The sequence below is a fragment of the Pristiophorus japonicus genome, chromosome 17 (assembly GCF_044704955.1).
Source record: "Pristiophorus japonicus isolate sPriJap1 chromosome 17, sPriJap1.hap1, whole genome shotgun sequence".
In the NCBI taxonomy this organism is placed as follows: Eukaryota; Metazoa; Chordata; class Chondrichthyes; family Pristiophoridae; genus Pristiophorus; species Pristiophorus japonicus.
Window position 1 is genome coordinate 115,889,780 of NC_091993.1, and position 18,357 is coordinate 115,908,136.

At 44.5% G+C, this 18,357-nt stretch overlaps 1 protein-coding gene across 1 annotated transcript in view; it reads left to right on the top strand.

The window, feature by feature from the left end:
- LOC139228280 (decorin-like) overlaps positions 1-13,462 on the top strand; it is a 31,547-nt gene extending 18,085 nt beyond the window's left edge. Inside the window, exons 5-7 of the mRNA XM_070859463.1 lie at positions 3,155-3,248; positions 8,339-8,477; positions 13,245-13,462. Coding sequence (XP_070715564.1) covers positions 3,155-3,248; positions 8,339-8,477; positions 13,245-13,439 — 428 coding nt within the window. The 3' untranslated portion in view covers positions 13,440-13,462. The remainder of the gene's footprint in view (positions 1-3,154; positions 3,249-8,338; positions 8,478-13,244) is intronic.
- The last annotated feature ends 4,895 nt before the right edge of the window (positions 13,463-18,357 follow it).

Consider the following 18,357-nt stretch of genomic DNA (forward strand, 5'->3'; position numbering starts at 1 on the left):
TATCGCTCTCTCTCTCTTGAATATACTCAACGACTGAGCCTACTGCCCTCTGGGGTAGAGAATTCCAAAGATTCACAACCCTTTGAGTCAAGAAATTTCTCCTCATCTCAGTCCTAAATGGCCAACCCCTTATTCTAAGACTGTGAACCCTAGTTCTAGACTCTTCAGCCAGGAGAAACATCCTCCCTGCATCTACCCTGTCAAATTCAGTAAGAATTTTGTATCTTTCAATGAGATCACCTCTCATTCTTCTAAACTCTAGAGAATATAGGTCTCGTCTACTCAAACTCTTCACATAGGACAATCCTCCCATTGCAGGAATCAGTCTGGTGAACCTTTGTTACACTCCCTCCAAGGCAAGTGTATCCTTCCTTAGGTAAAGAGACTAAAACTGTACACAGTACTCCGGATCTGGTCTCACCAAGGCCCTATATAATTGCAGTAAGGCTTCCGTTCTCTTTTACTCCAATCCTTTTGCAACAAAAGCTAACATAGCTCACATTTGCTTTCCTAATTGTTTGCTGTACCTGCATGTTAACTTTCAGTGATTCATGTACAAAGGCACCCAGGTCCCTCTGAACTCCAACATTCCCCAATCTCTCACCATTTAAAAAATGTTTTACTTTCCTATATTTAATACCGAAGTGGATAACTTCCTGGAGGCGATATTCAGCCTGTCGATAAGGCCTGTTAGCGCCAGAAAGCGGCGGCCATGTGGCGGTGTCGAATGGCCGCCGCTCGCGAAATTCTCCTCAGTGGTTTTTCCGGCGATCCCCACTTCTGCCCCGCTGCTGCCGAACCCTCCTAAGTGCGTCATCAAAGCGCTCACCTCCAGCTGATTTCCCCATCCCGCAAGCAAAATTCAGGTAAAGAAATCTTGCTGCTGCCGCTCGGTGCCCCCCGACATTTTTTTCTTTCGCTGCACTGTGTTTGCAGTGTGTGCAAAATGGCGGTGTGGCCGCCATTATAGGGGAGGGCGACTGCTGCGGCCACCATTTTATTTTTTTTGGCGGCCACTTTCAAGGTCGGCCTGACAATTATCCTCCTGGGTTCGGCCGGGCCGCCAACAGGCAGCCTGGCACCCGTTCTTGGGTGCCAGGCCACTGGCCCGGCCGAAACCCTCCCTGGTGTCCTAGTGGACCTAACTAAAATAACTGCAGAGCTTGCAGGGGCTCTTCCCTTTAAGTGAAGGGGAGCGATGTGGTGACGCGCCAGCGCGATGACGTCATCAACGCTACGCTAATGACTGACAGCGGTGGAGAGTCCGTTCCGTCTCCACTTCCGCCCCTCTTATGACCGATCTCCAACTCTCTTCCCTACTTCTGCTCCGCCTGGGGAAAAAAAAAGACAAGGAGCTGAATTTCGCGCAAGAGGCCACCTCATCCTCCGTGGCAGTGAAACGATAGGTGCGACCCACTTTCTGAAAATCCAAACACACAACATCCACTGGTTCCTTCTTAGCTACCCTGCTAGTTACAACTTCAAAAAAACCTATATTTGTCAAACACGATTTCCCTTCCATAAATCAGGACTCTGGCCAATCATATTATGCTTTTCTAAGTGCCCTGTTACCACGTTCCTAATCATAAATTCTAACATTTTTCCTTCTACTGATGTCAGGCTAACTGGTCTACCGTTCCCTGTTTTCTCTCTCCCTCTTTTTTTGAACAGCAGGGTTACATTTGCTACATTCCAATCTACGGAGACCGTTCGAGAATCTAGGGAATTAGGGAAGATCAAAGCCAATGCAACCACTATCTCTTTAGCCACCTCTTTTGAAACCCTAGGATGTAGGTCATCAGGTCCAGGGGATTTGTCAGCACTTAGTTCCATTAATTTCTCCTGTTTCTTTACTAATACTAATTTCTTGAAATTCCTCATTCTCACTAGTCCCTTGCTTCTCCGCTATTTATGGATGTTTTTCGTACCTTTTTCGATTAAGACAGAAAGTATTTGTTTAATGTCTCTGCCATTTCCTTATTCCCCATTATAATTTCTCCTGTCTCTGCCTGTAAGGAACCCACTTTTGCTAATCTCTTCCTTTTTATATACCTATAGAACCTTTTACAATCTGTTTCTATATCTCCTGCTAGTTTACGCTCTATTTTCTCTCACTTTATCAATTTCTTGGTCCTCCTTTGCTGAACTCTAAAGTCCTCCTAATCCTTAGGCTTACTATTCTTTTCTGCATCATTATAAGCCTCTTCCTTTAATCTAGTGCTATCTTTAACTTCTCTTGTTAGCCTTGGTTGGATCATTTTTTATTTTTCCTAAGGGAACGAATATTCATTGTGAATTATGAATTATTTCTTTAAATGTTTGTCATTGCTTATTTATCATCATATCTTTTAATCTAGTTTCCCAACCTACCTTAGCCAACTTGCCTTTCTTACCTACGCAGTTTGCTTTGTTCAAATTTAAGACCCTAGATTCAGTCTTAACTAAATCACTCTCAAATTCTACATAAAATTCCATCATATTATGATCACTTCTGCCCAGAGGCTCCTTTACTACAAGGTTATTAATTAACCATTTCTCTGTACACAATGCTATATATAAAATAGTCTATTGCCATGTTAGTTCCTTGACATGCTGATCTAGAGAACTATCTTGAATGCATTCCATGAACTCATCCTCTGACAATCACTGCAAATTTGGTTTGCCCTGTCTGTGTGTAAATTAAAGTCCCCCATGATTACCGTATTACCCTTGTTACATGCACCTCTTATTTCCTGATTTAACTGTGCCGGACACTGCACTTACTGTTAGGGGGCCTGTAAACTACTCCCACCAGTGCTTTCTGTACCTTGTTAGATCTGGTTTTGAAGACCAGGATCTCAAATCCGGCACCTGAGAACTCACTTTTAGAGTGAAAGCAAGTCATCCTCGAATCCGAAGGACTGTCTATGATGCTAATGATTTTTTTGCTCCACCCAAAGTGATTCTGCTGAATATCTAACTGCTCAGACTAATTAGTAATATTTTAAAACTAAATTGATCAATTTACTGAGAGTTGATTATTTCCACTTACACAGTTGAATTAAACTTGTATATTTAAAACTCTTACTCGTAACTCCTGTAAGAGAGGGGCACTGTGCAAGTCATTAATTAACCACTAATATCCTCTCGCTCCTCATTTTGATTTGTTTTCAAGACCTGCCGAGTTCAATCTCCGAGATGCACCTTGATCGCAATAAAATTATCAAAGTGGAAGTGGATGATTTCACAAACCTCAGCTCCTTGGTCAGGTACAGTATTCAAGTACATCCCTGAAATGCAATACTCGAAGTAGAGACAGGAACTGCTGGAAAGCACTCAGCGGGTCAGGCAGCACTTGTGGCGAGAGAGACAGAGTTACCGTTTCAGATCAATTTCAGCAGAACAGTAATCAGAAATTCCTAGCTCTGTTGCTCCATGTGCGGGTTGAACCTCCATTATCCAGAACCCTCAGGACCTGGCCTGTTCTGGATAAGGGATTTTTCTGGACGAGGGATGGTCACGTTAAATTGAATGGTACAGGTACTGAACAAGGGGATATCGGGGCTGGCTGGCTTGGGGCTGGAAGTATGGTAGAGAGATAGATCATGGAGGGGGAGGGGGCAGTGGATCGTGGGGTCAGGCCAGTGATTGCAGGAGTCGGCAGCAAGGAAGGACCTCAATTTGTTCAATTTGTTCATGTCGGAGTTCTGCGCATGCGCCACCTGGTGGCCGGGAATGGTTCTGGACGAGGGGTGGTTCTGGATAAGGGAGTTCTGGATAAGGGAGGTTCAACCTGTATTTAAATCCTTGCCAGCTATCTATAAATGAATACATGCAATTAATTGGCTCGTTTGCATATTTCTTCCGACAATTTTTAAAAGATAAAGAATACCAGTAATTTGGAATGTACAGAGATACTCCCCCACAAATCGAGCAAACCTTAAAGATTGAACAATCATGCTCAAAAGGAAAAGACGCACATTTCATCCCAAGTTCTAACTTGCAGCCTGGATTGCAATTAAACTCTGACCTCACCTTTCACAGTTCCCTCACCAAACAGTTCAATTCTCAGGTTTTGTCTCTCTGCTCATATTTACAAAGCAAAAATCCAGATACCAGTGCACAAGTTGGGCATCATTTCTGGGGATGGTGAAATATTTACTTGTGTCTACCCTTTTCTTTTCAGCTTTAGTTATGCTGTCCCAGAGCTACAGGAAGGCCTAGCAGTTGGATTAATAGCTGAGGTTCACAGAGTCAACTATAAAACATTTCAGGCTTGTGTGTCAGTCCATTCTAATGGTTTGAGAAATTAAAAAATAATTAGTGACCCAAAAAAATAAATTGCAGAATTGTCCTGAAATTGATTGCTGTGTTTGTCCCAACTTGGGACAGTCGCTACTCCTGAATTTTGCAGTAATTAGATACCAATTTCTGAATGTTAGTCTGTGAGGGGCACTTTTTTTTGCTATCTTTCCTTTTGTCCTTTTTGTGGGGTGTGGTTTCACGAATCCTGGCAGCCCTCTGATACAGCACTCGGAGGGCATTCCTTGTGTGTGCGCTGAGACATGGTGTGTAAGGGCAGAACTAGGTTAGATGCTAGGGGGTTCTTCTATTCCCAAAGAATAGTAGGGCTGTGGAACAGGTTGGTGGCTCATGCAGTGAATACTGATTCGCTGTATTTTTTCAAGCGAGAGCTGGGGCGGCGATCACCTCGTAATAGGTATCCTGTTGTATAGAAGTCCTCAAAAGCACCAGCAAAAGTTTGCAGCAACAATACCCTCGATAGCGAGAATCCTCCGTTGCCCTCCTCCAGCGGTGTTGAGTATCACGGCAAAGTCCAACGACCCAAAAAGCTGGCGGGGGCGCTGTCCCAAAAAACCCTCTTTTTATAAGTGAATATGGGTGGCATGGCCGCGTAGCAGCGGTGCGCACCCTGATGACATCACCACGGTCGCAAGCCCCTTACCACGGTGGCAGTCGGCGGATTGCAGCGGAAGTCCTCACCGCTGAAACCCCACCCCCGCGCTGAATATGCGTTGGAGGGCCAATCATCCGGAATGCGGCGGCCAATCGATTTTGCCGAATGGCCGCCGAAAACCTGCGGTAACAGTCCTTCCCGCGACCCTGAATTTCGGCCCCGACGACCAGTAAGGGACCAACAATAATAGTTGGAGATTGCAACTTACTAGAAATTGACCAGGCACAATAGTATTGATTGCCATGATCACAACAATTCCTTTATCGTTGTATCATGCAACTAGCTGGACCTTTAACCTAGGTTAAAGGCACTATATAAATGCAAGTTGTTGTTGTAGCTCATTGATGTTACAGTGCGATTTAGAGAAAAAGGCAGAATTTTTCTTTATTCATTCTTGGGATGTGGACGCGGCTGGCCCTCATTGCCATCGAGAAGGTGGTGGTGAGCCGCTATCTTGAATTCAACTGAGTGGGTTACTAGGCCATTTTAGAAGGCAGTTAAGAGTCAACCACATTGCTGTGGATCTGGAGTCACATATAGGCCAGACCGGGTAAGGATGGCAGAGTTCCTTCACTGGGTTTTTACGACTATCCGGTAGTTTCATGGTCATAATGAACATCTATGACCATTCCAACGTACTCGCACTGGAAGCTCAACTCTCAAAGGATCAGAAATGAGGCTAGGACCAATGTTCTCTCTAATGTCCGATGTTCCTATGTAACATTAGTTATTCGCCTCCCACTTGCTGCATGCTTGGGAGTTGGAGTTGCATCATTTTCCAGTGATAGTGTTTCCTGCAGGGATGGAACATGAAAGGAGATATTGAAGTGAATAAGAACATACGAACATAAGAAATAGGAACAGGAGTAGGCCATACGGCCACTCGAGCCTGCTCCGCCATTCAATAAGATCATGGCTGGTCTGATCATGGACTCAGCTCCACTTCCCTGCAAGCACCCCATAACCTCTTATTCCCTTATCGTTTAAGAAACTGTCTATTTCTGTCATAAATTTATTCAATGTCCCAGCTTCCACAGCTCTCTGAGGCAGAAAATTCCACAGTTTTACAACCCTCTGAGAGAAGAAATTTCTCCTCATCTCAGTTTTAAATGGGCAGCCCCTTTTTCTAAGATCATGCCCTCTAGTTCTAATCTCCCCCATCAGTGGCAACATCGTCTCTGCATCCACCTTGTCAAGCCCCCTCATAATCTTATACGTTTCGATAAGATCACCTCTCATTCTTCTTAATTCCAATGAGTAGAGGCCCAAGCTACTTAACCCTTCCTCATAAGTCAACCCCTTCGTCCCCGGAATCAACCTAGTGAACCTAGTGAATCGTACATGGAGATGGTTGACATGGAGCTCTCAACGTGTCTCAGTGAGTGGCTGAGCCATACAGGTCAGGAAGATCCCAGGTTTGATGGTCACTCTGTGCTGAGTTAGCTCATTCAGCTGGGGTGGTCGGTGCTGGAGACATTAGATGTGTCCTTGGCACATCTGGATTAGGAAGGGTAGAATTGGTCACGGTTCCCATTGCTGATCTTCATCCGGCCACTCCTAATGGAAGTGTGTACATATGGATATTGGATAAAGACAGCATCGTGCTCAGCTGTGATACTCACTGTCTGAACTTACAAATGAACAGCAGCATCAATTTGCATTAATATAGTGCCTTTAATGCAGTAAAACATTCCAAGGCGCTTCACAGGAGCAATATCAAACAGAATTTGACACTGAGCCACATGAGGAGATATTGGGACAGGTTGGTTAAAGAGGTAGGTTTTAAGGAGCGTCTTAAAGGAAGAAAGAGAGCTAGAGAGGCGGCGAGGTTTAGGGAGGGAATTCCAGAGCTTAGGGCCCAGGCAACAGAAGGCACGGCCACCAATGGTGGGGCGATGAAAATCGGGGATGCTCAAGAGGCCAGAATTGGAGGAACGCAGAGATCTCGGAGGGTTGTAGAGCTGGAGGAGGTTACAGAGATAGGGAGTGGTGGCTATTTGGGTGAAGGACTGGAGTACAACTATTGGCTGTGAGCCAATACCCCAGCAAAGTGTCTTTAGGAGCAAGGGAAATATATTGACATGAGGTAAGACATGTGCAGTTTCGTTTTTACAAAGCTGTGTTTTCCAATCACGTGAAGGTTTGCTGCATTATCACAGCAGATGTTAACGGAGACGAGTGTGAACTAGGCTTAAGTCAGTTGTTGAGGTCTATTCATTCTTGACATGTAAAGTTGCGATTTTGCTCAGCCAAGATTGGCGCAGTTTTAAAAAAAAACAGATGTTAATGTCTTCCAGAAAATCACAATTATAGATATGAGCCGTTCTGTGCAGGCACAGCTGTGATCCGGAAAATTATTCAAAGTTCAAGAGGTAAAGCCATCGGTGGCTGCTGCACATGCATCAAGCTCCAAATTCCAACAAATAGAATCGCATTGAGATTCAGCTGCTCAGAATTTGGCTTGGCCCCAGAACACTTCAGATTATATAGGGTGAAAACTCCTGAAGTCCTGCTCGGCCGGTGCAAGTGTAGAGTGGAACACCCAACCGTTCCCAGACACACTGGCACCTTGCCAGGTCTCGGGGACAAGGAGAGTCAGGATAACGGTTGGGATGAGCAAAGGCACATCGAGGGACACCGACTCCGACAGAGGCCTTGAAAATTGGAATGGCTCAATGCTGTTTTCAAGGGGTCCCAGAAAAGGCCCCTTTGAGAGAAAAAAAAAGACTATCGCTTTTCTTAGGTTCCCAATGGAGCTAATGAGGCTTCTGCTGAATCCTTAATCAAAACCCTTCAGGATCAATTACCTTTGCTTGGAAAAGGTGTGGGGCCTTTCCACAGGCCTTCTTGGAACCCACACGAGCTTACAGTTGCCTTGAGTTCCCAGTGAGGCCTTATGAGGGCTTCTGGGGACATAATTTCTTGCGGTCTCCCAGGAACTGCCCTAACCATGACTCCCTTGATGCAGGGGGAAGGTAGAAGGTGCCCCTAACATCTCCCCACCAGAACTTAAAGGGACACTGTAAACCTGTGGAGTTACAGAAAAAAACAGGTTCCACCACAAATTCCTCACAAAAGTTTCGGGCACTATATTTCCATCTACGTTAGTTGAATTTTCCATTCAGTTTTATGGCAGGGCATTGAGGTCATTTTGCCAAGGCGGGCTGGCTCCTCCGAAAGGGAACGGGATTCTTTGTGATTCCCATGGATAGAGGGGAGCACTGATAATACAGCGCTGTGGAACCAGTCAAGGGGGAACTCATGATATCCCATATGACTAATTTGTCTGTCACTTGGTGAGAAAGGTCTGTTCAGTTCCAGCAGCAGTCTGCTGCTCAGAGCTCCTTGTGGTTCTCACCTCATCTGTTTTGCTCTTTCCAGGTTAAGGCTGAGTTCCAACAAAATCCGATATTTCGCGAATAAGACTCTCAGTCATATGCCGAAACTCCAGGATCTCCACTTGGACAACAATCGATTGTTTGCCATTCCACCGGGCCTACCACAGCACAGAAACATCATGGTAAGATGCAGGAGAGGAAATAGGTAATAGCAGCATGTGAGACTAGTTGATATGTTTTCCCGTGTCTTGAAATGAGAGAGTGAGGAAAGTGAGGAGTTGATACGCTGTCTGTACTACCTGCTTATGGAATCATGAAGAGATGGAAAGAAACCAACTGATGCCTTCTAAAACTGATTTGTTAAACAATTGCCATTCTCAGAGACTGCTGTCATTCTCAGAGACAGATTTCTTGACTGGGTTAAAGTATTTAGATATACCTGTCTACTGCTGTGATCAAGTAAGATTGAGCTTAGACAAGGTGACCTGCACGCAGTTGTTCTTTCAATCTAGAAATCTTAATAGGTTGGGAGCTGGTCAGTACTTTCATGGGAGAACCCCGAGGAGCATCAAGCACTGAGGCTTCATATGAGACCGTTTCATGGAATCACACAGCACAGATGGGGACCATTCGGTCCATCATGTCTGTGCCAGTTCTGTGAAAGAGCTCTCCAATTAATCCCACTCCCCTGCTCTTTCCCCACAGCCATGCAAATCTTTCCTTTTTGCTGCACTGTCGGAGGTGCCATCTTTCGGATGAGACGTTAAACCGAGGCCCCGTCTGCTTTCTCAGGTAGATGTAAAAGATCCCATGGCACTATTTCTAAGAAGAACAGGGGAGTTATCCCCGGTGTCCTGGCCAATATTTATCCCTCCATCAAAATGACAAATACAGATTACCTGGTCATTATCACATTGCTGTTTGTGGGAGCTAGGTGTGCGCAAATTGGCTGCCACATTTCCCACATTACAACCAGTGACTACACTTCAAAAAGTACTTCATTGGCTGTAAAGTGCTTTGAGACGTCCAGTAATTGTGAAAGGTGCTAAAAAAATGTAAGTTTTTCTTTCTTTTCATTTATCCAATTCTCTTTTGACAATTACTATTGAATCTGCTTCCACCACCCTTTCGGGCAGTCCTTTCCAGATCATAACAACTTACTGCGTAAACAAATCTCTCCTCATCTCACCATTGGCATTGCCACCCTAAGCAAGACACGGCGGGCAGGCGAAAGCCAGCTCAAGTCACCTTAGAACTCTTATTAGTGTGGAAGCAAGTCATCCTGGACTCCGGGGGACTGCCTCAGAAGAAAGAGGTTCATTTGGCAATTATCGTAAATCTGTGTCCTCTGGTTACCGAGCCGCCTGCCAGTGGAAACAGTTGCTCCTTATTTACGACATCAAAGCCCTTCATAACGTTGGACACCTCTACTAAATCTCCCCTTTTCCACACAGAGGGCGGGCAAGGAGCAGGGAACAGGAGTCCCGATGGGGGAGGGAAATCCCAGTCACGAGGTGGCATTAGGCCGCACTGTGACATTTTCCTGTCATTTTTGCCATGATTCCGCCCGATTTCGGGTGAGATTGCAGAGGAATTTCCCTCCCCTTAAGAACGTTTGGCTCACACTGCTCTGGAGGTTTAGTTAGTACGTCAATGAGTCGGTGTGGAACTGAACTAATCAGGCCTGGGAGGTTCTTGTGCGGCATTGTCGATCCCAGCTCGGGCATCGCTACAATTTATCTCGTCACCTGTGGGTTAAAGAAGGAGGGAAAATTAGCCAAAGTTCCCACCCCTGATTGCCACCCAAAGATTCCTGCTCAAAAGCCTCAGAATAGTCTGCAGACATTATCTAGGCTCGTGGATGAAGAATGACCACTTATGCGAGATACAAGAAGGAAAGCAGGACCTGTTAAGGTTTTCCAGTCCTGTCAACCCTCGTAAATCTCTTCTACACCCTCTCTAGTGCAATCACATCCTTCCTATAATGTGGTGACCAGAATTGCATGCATTGCCCCCAAAAAACACAAACAAAAAATGAATGACTGTAGAAAAAGCTGTGGAAACAAGAATTGTAAGGTGATTACTGGCTTGTTTGTTACTCTTGACTCACTTTCAAAGTATGTGACAAGGAATCTCACAGTGAGATTGAAAACCTGCTCACTTACCTGATGTACTTAGGAACAGAGAAACAGCAGTAGGCTATTCAGCCCCTCGAGCCTGTTCCGCCATTCAGTTAGATCATGGCTGGTCTGTACCTCAACTCCATTTACCCGCCTTTGCTCCATATCCCTTGGTATCCTTACTCAACAGAAATCTAGCGATTTCAATCTTTAAAAATTCAATTGACCCAGCCTCCACGGCCTTTCGAGGGAAGAGTTCCAGATTTCCAGTGCCTTTTGTTCCTGATTTCAGTCATTAAAGGCCTAGCTCCAGTTTTAAGATTACACCCTCTTGTTCTGAATTCCTTCACCAGAGTAAATACTTTCTCCATATCTACCCTATCGAATCTCTTTAACATTTTAAAGAATTTAATTAGATCACCACCTTAACCTTCTAAACGCAAGGGACTACCGTAATGTATTTGCTTTATGGGTTCTTTGCTTAAGAATTCATAGCAACACATTGCTATTAAGAACTAGTTGGTTTATTAACAAAGGTTTAACAATCACACTACACATTACCAGTTCATCCACCAGGCTCACAACCATCTGCCTCATAGTGGATCCCCCGAACCCAACTGGCTGGGGTTTTATTGAGTCTTGTCAACATCACGTGACTGGCTAAGCTACTCACAACTCAACAGCTCTACAAACCTGTGAGCATGCTCACAGGTACATAAGAACATAAGAAATAGGAACAGGAGTAGGCCATACGGCCCCTTTAGTCTGCTCTGTCATTCAATAAGATCATGGCTGATCTGATCATGACTCAGCTCCACTTCCCCGCCTGCATACATTACAACGACAAACCAAATTTGTACCGAATCTGTGCTGTACCCCTCCAAGGCTAATATATCTTTCCTGAGGTTCTGTGTCCAAAACTGAGCGTAGTGGGGTCAGACCAACGCTCTGTTCAACTGCACCATCACTTCTTTGCTTTTGTAAGATCATCCCTCAACCTTCTAAACTCCAGGGTTTCCAAGTCAAGTTTCTGCCCTGGTGTCATTCTGCTTCCCCTGGGTTTTTCGCCGAGTGAACTGATTGAGGGAGAGGTTGAAAAACTGTCACCCATGTCACTTGCTGTCGGCCTTTCTGTTTCGTTGGAAAATCCAGACTGTATCCTTGCATTTTCACTACATGGAAAAACACTATTTTTTTCCCTGTTGCAAAACTTTGCAGAATCTTTGGGCTCGTGAACAAAACAGATAGTCATTCTTTTGCTTTTATAGGAATCAAAAATCTGTGGAAAGTTTTATAATGTAGGTGTAGAGTTTTATGGCACAACTACAGACTACTAGTTGGCTGCAATTGATGCTTTGAAAGAATGATGGCATCTTCATGATGAAATCATTCAATATCCCAAGCTGGGTTTCTTCATCTCCGAGCAACATGTTGTTCCAACCACTTGGCAGAGGATGTTGCTTGTGAATAAATGATTGACCTATGGATGAGGAAGGCCATTCAACCGATATTCATCCATCTGAAGAGATCCTAATAGCTTCCCATAGTAGCAACCAATTGTTTCTTAAATAATCACATGGTTCTTGCCTCCACTTCTCTATATCTGAAGGTTTATTCCACACATTGATCACTTTGTGTGCGGAAGAATTTCTTGAATCATTCCCCAAATTAATGAGTTTAAACCCGAGACTCCAATAGTTTGAAATAGTATTCTGGCTAAGCTTTTTGTATAATTTTAATAAAACCTCTGGACAATCGCCTCTCAGTTGCTTCTTTTCCAGGCTGAAAAGGCCAAGTTCTTCTATGTAACTCAGATCCCAGACACCGGAGATCTGCTCTTGGGGCATTGCCTCCAGAGCTTGAATGCCTCTCTTGTTTCTTGGCAGCCAGAACTGAATGCATTATTCAAGGTGGGGTCTGACCAAAGCGCTGTACAGTTTGATCCTAACCTCCTCTGACTTATGTACTACTGTTTTGGCTATGTGATCCAGCGCACTGTCAGCCGTGGCTCAGTGGGTAGCACTCTCGCCTCTGAGTCAGACGGTTGTGGGTTCAGGTCCCACTCCAGAGACTTGAGCACAAGAATCTAGGCTGACACTCCAATGCAGGGCTGAGGCAGTGCTGCACTGTTGGAGGTGCCACCTATCAGACGAGACACTGAACCAAGACCGTGTCTGAACTCTCAGGTGGATGTAAAAGTTCCCATGGCATATTTCGAAGAAGTGCATGGGAGTTGGTGTCCTGGCTAATATTTATCCCTCAATCAATGTCACTAAAAACAGATTATCTGGTCATGATTACATTGCTGTTTGTAAGAGATGGCTGTGTGCAAATTGGCAGCTGTGTTTCCCACCATTACCACAGTGACTATAAAGTGCTTTGGGATGTCCTGAGATCGTGAAAGATGTTATATAAATGCAAGTATTTCTTTCAATCATATTATTAGCATTGTTATTACTGCTCTCCCTTGGTTGCACACGTTTAGCGTCAAGTCCACTAAGAGTTCTTGGCCCCTTTCAGTATAATAGAAACATAGAAAATAGGTGCAGGAGTAGGCCATTCGGCCCTTCTAGCCTGCACCGCCATTCAATGGGTTCATGGCTGAACATGCAACCTTAGTTATGTCAACACTATTCATGGAATATGCAATGTGCACCACTTTACTCTTGATGGACTTATACCAGCAAGGTACAGTGAAAGGGAGCATCACTCTATTTCACAACCCCTGATAAATGTGACTGCACTGACCTCTGTTTTCACATATGTTGTTGGAAGTAACTCGTGATTTTCAGAATTCATTGGGTTTTTAATTTATGATTCCAATTACAGGCCCTCTATCTCAATGATAACCAGATAGCTCATGTAAAAGGTGATGACTTTTGCCCTAAGATTGATGATCCACAGAAGAGCCCGTACAGCAGGATCAGCCTGTATGGGAACCCCATTCCAGATTGGGAAATCGAACCAGGAGTCTTCCGCTGTGCCGTGGACTGGATATTTATCCAACTGGAGCGGCCCAACTAAAGCCTCGTTATGAATGTAACGCAATTGACTGAAACTGGTGCCAGATACCAAACTCCAAATCATTTACTTCCATCTGTACAGTTGACTTCCTTAAACGAACTGCTGAATAGTGAATATATTTGCTGAGTGAATAGAAAAATAAAAAATAATAGCAGCAAGATTTTCTTTCTACACTCACTCCGCTACTACTTTAAGTGGGTGTTTTTATTTCCACCTGTTTTATACGTTGGCCATTTCTTGAGTCAAAACTATAGACGGGCATGTTCTGCAGCATGTACTGCAATACGCACAAATAACACGAGTTCATAAAGACCACAGCTTTTGTTGCAGTTTGCATAATAAAAAACTAACAATGTCCATATTGATATTTTGATATTATTTGGTGGTAAACAGTCTGTTTAATGTAGCAGAAACCAGGCACTTACTCAGTTAATGCCGCATTCTTTCCACAGTAATAACACTGCAGAATTCCTCAGGGGGAAGGATCTGGACCAGGAGGGATGTGAGCAAGAGTACTGCTACAATGCAAACACTGGGCCAATGATAATAGCTGACTCTTGTATGGTCCTATACGGGAAAGTTGTAAGTGCCAAAGACTTAAATAAAATCAAATACATTTACACAGCATCTTGGCACTGGTGAATGTAAAGTAGTGCTTATGTACTGAAGATGGTGAAAAGGAACCGTTATTTCTTCATACTTGGAACCAGTAGATAAAGTGTGACTAAGTAAAATCTGCTAAATTAATTTTAGCAGAGCTGGTTGGGTTCTAGATACTGTGGAGTTAAGGGCCAGGAGCAGGATGAGGAAATTATACTTATTTTGTTCCAACTTGAATATAAATCTAGATTATAAGTAAAGACACACATAAGTAGGCATTTAATATAATAATATTATTATAATTAATATAATATAATAAGAAATGTATGAATGATCCTGTTGAGTATGTTACATGGAATATTAGAGCATAGAGAAGGCCGTTCCACCCATTGTGCCTATGCCGGCTCTTTGAACGAGCGATCCAATTAGTCCCTCTCCCCCGCTCTTTCCCCATGACACCTGTCGGTTAACAATATTCAAACAACACCCAACGTGTTCACTTTGGTAATTAACAGAAGACATTGTTGATCAATGGCATCAAATATAAAAATAATAAAAGGAAAATAGCGGGCTCTCCTGCTAGACTAAATTGATCCAGATGCAAAGTGATGTCCATACATTAGACAGGACACTGTACAATAGTTGTATTGTCACTGCACACCCCAGTGCTTTGAAAATTGCCTTTTCAACTCTCCAGATGATTCAACATGTAATTGGCTCAGCCATAAAGATCAGGAAGGACCGAGGTTCTGTGCTGAGTTGACTGTTCTCAGACAGGATGACACCGGGGATTCTATAAGTGGCCCATTGCCATTCGACAAAGAAGCAGAAACAATAGCCAGGGTTCCCTGCTCCTGGTCTCTATTTAAGACAGAGATAGACAGCTTCTTAACCGATAAGGGGTTATGGGGAGCGGGCAGGGAAGTGGTCCTTGATCGGATCAGCCATGATCGTATTAAATGGCGGAGAAGGCTCGAGGGGCCATATGACCTACTGCTCCTATTTCTTATGTTCTATGTCCCATCTGACACCCCGAGCTGGGAAGCGCACTTGAGTGGATGTTGGATGGACACGGGATTGAGTTGGGCTGGAATGTCCTCTGCAGCTGAATGGCCTGTCGATATTCACTGACAAGCCTCACAATTGAACAATGAAAACTTTGGTGAGGTACTGCAGAGTGCCCAAGGAGCTGCAGCCCAGCAAAGAGCAGGAGGGAGAGTAAAAGAAAGTCACGGTGATACGAAGTTTAAAATGTGACCGGACATGACCTGTGTGACCAGGTGAAATTATATCTCATAAATGTCATCTAGAAACATAGAAAATAGGTGCAGGAGTAGGCCATTCGGCCCTTCGAGCCTGCACCGCCATTCAATAAGATCATGGCTGATCATTCCCTCAGTACCCCTTTCCTGCTTTCTCTCCATACCCCTTGATCCCCTTAGCCATAAGGGCCATATCAAACTCCCTCTTCAATATATTCAATGAACTGGCATCAACAACTCTCTGCGGCAGGGAATTCCACAGCTTAACAACTCTGAGTGAAGAAGTTTCTCCTCATCTCAATCCTAAATGGCCTATCCCTTATCCTAAGACTATGTTCCCTGGTTCTGGACTTCCCCAACATCGGGAACATTCTTCCCAGATCTAACCTGTCCAGTCCCGTCAGAATCTTATACGTTTCTATGAGATCCCCTCTCATCCTTCTAGACAGGCCAGACAGTGCAACTGCTAAAATGGAGAAAGGAACTGGAACTGGACTGGGAATAGGCTGGGAATTTCCTCAGAGCTGGTCTGTCTCCTCTCCCACGCCCCACGCACTGTAACGTTGTTTACACACGATGACAGCATTTCCGCTCCACTTCACACGGAGTGACGTAAGCGGAGAGGCACCAGCTCCGAGCACTTTCCGCCTCCGACCGAAATCTTTTTTACAAAAGTGCCTGGTGGTCCAGGAGGAACAGACACTTGCACTCCGAGGCCGAGATACGCAGCCCCAGAGGCCCACGTATCCCAGGTTCATGCGCGCAATCTTGGATCACGTGGGCCTCATAGTAATGGGAGCTCCGAACTCCGAGCCCTCATTACTGACAATAAGAATACCCCTAAAAACAAAAACAACGCACACAGAAATAAAAAAAAAACACTTCACTTTTTTAAAAGTAATAGAAATTAAATTAAATTCAACCTTTTATTAAAAAAACATTTTTTTTTAATTAACATTTTTTTATACTATTAAACATAAACTTACCTTCATGGGCAGGGTTTTTAATATAAAAATAAGTATTCAAATGTATTTTCTCTATCTTTTAAAACTCTTACGCTGATAAAAGCAGGCCTTACGCTTGCGTTTACCTGGCATAAGAGTGTGAAGGACATTCGCTGGGCAAGAGTTGGGCAAATAGCCTAAATCTCTGCCCGCGAAGGCCCTTCTCCCGGGGTAGCGTGTGATCTGTCAAAAGATATCTTGTCAGATCGCGAGTGCTGGATTTAGGCGCATGCGCTTCATCTGCCGAAACCCTGAACTTGCGGCGCCTCTTCGGGCACGTGAGCACGTTGGAGAGGCCGCAATTTATGGCCCAACATCTTCGCACATCTCTCCGAAGCATCTCACAGCATGTTGCGTACAATGAGTTACTTCTGAAAGGCAGCGACTGTTATATTGGATGTTGTGCAAGGTCGCCAGCCAGGAATGGTGCCAAAACAGCAGAGCTCGGAAAATATCCTCCCGGGTGATTTATGGAGAGTCGATTCTCTGCCCCTGGTCAGTGTTGTTTTCACACGGTAGGGAAATACTGACAACAAATATCTCACCTCTGATATCCAAATGGGATTATAGCCTTAAAGTTATAGCTGGTAACACAGCTGGAGAAAGATCTGACACTTTTAGAATCACAGAATCATAGAAATTTACAGCACAGAAGGAAGCCATTTCGGCCCATCATGTCTGCGCCACCCGACAAAGAGCTATCCAGCCTAATCCCACTTTCCAGCTCTAGGTCCATAGCCCTGCAGGTTATGGCACTTCAAGTGCACATACAAGTACTTTTTAAATGTGGTGAGGGTTTCTGCCTCTACTACCCTTTCAGGCAGTGAGTTCCAGACCCCCACCACCCTCTGGGTGAAGAAATTTTCCCTCAAATCCTTTCTAAACCTCCTACCAATTACTTTAATCTATGCCCCTTGGTTGTTGACCCCTCTGCTAAGGGAAATAGATGCTTTTGTAAGGCATTGCCTTATTTGGTTATCGTAATGCAAGTGTTAATCCATTTATTTTAAATTGGTTAATGTCGCTACTGACTGCAGTAAGTGTACATCAGCCAGTAGCGCATTTAATTTCAGGACCATATCTTCAAAGGATAAAAGCTCCTTGAGAAATGCCATTAAAATTGTGTAAAATCTCTCCTACACTGGGAAGCTAAATCAACTAGAGCAAATGAACTCTTTGCATGTTGCTTCCCGCAGTGTTCACAGGCATAAAGATTGATTCACCTCAGGAAATACAGAATCAGCGTTAACACAGGTCTCTGTAAAAACATGCTGGGGGTCTGTTCAAAACTCAGTCAAGCATAGAAACCTTCCAGACCTGGAGCTTTCAATTAATCTGCACTTCCTGGGGTAGATTTTCACTTTTCACCATGGTGGGAACGAGTGGTAGTAGTTCAGCCGATTGTTATACACCTGCCCGTTATACACCCTCCCATTATACACCCTCCCGTTATACACCCACCCGTTATACACCCTCGCATTATACACCCTCCCGTTACACACCCTCCTGTTCTACACCCGCCCGTTATACACCTGCCCGTTATACACCCTCCCATTATACACCCTCCCATTATACACCCTCCCATTATACACCCTCCCATTATACACCCTCCCGTTATACACCCACCCGTTATACACCCTCGCATTATACACCCTCCCGTTATACACCCTCCCATTATACACCCTCCCGTTATACACCCACCCGTTATACACCCTCCCATTATACACCCTCCCGTTATACACCCACCCGTTATACATCCTCGCATTATACACCCTCCCGTTATACACCCTCCTGTTCAACACCCGCCCGTTATACACCTGCCCGTTATACACCCTCCCATTATACACCCTCCCATTATACACCCTCCCATTATACGCCCTCCCGTTATACACCCTCCTGTTATACACCCGCCCGTTATACACCTGCCCGTTATACACCCTCCCGTTATACACCCTCCTGTTATACACCCACCCGTTATACACCCACCCGTTATACACCCGCCCGTTATACACCCGCCCGTTATACACCTGCCCATTATACACCCTCCTGTTA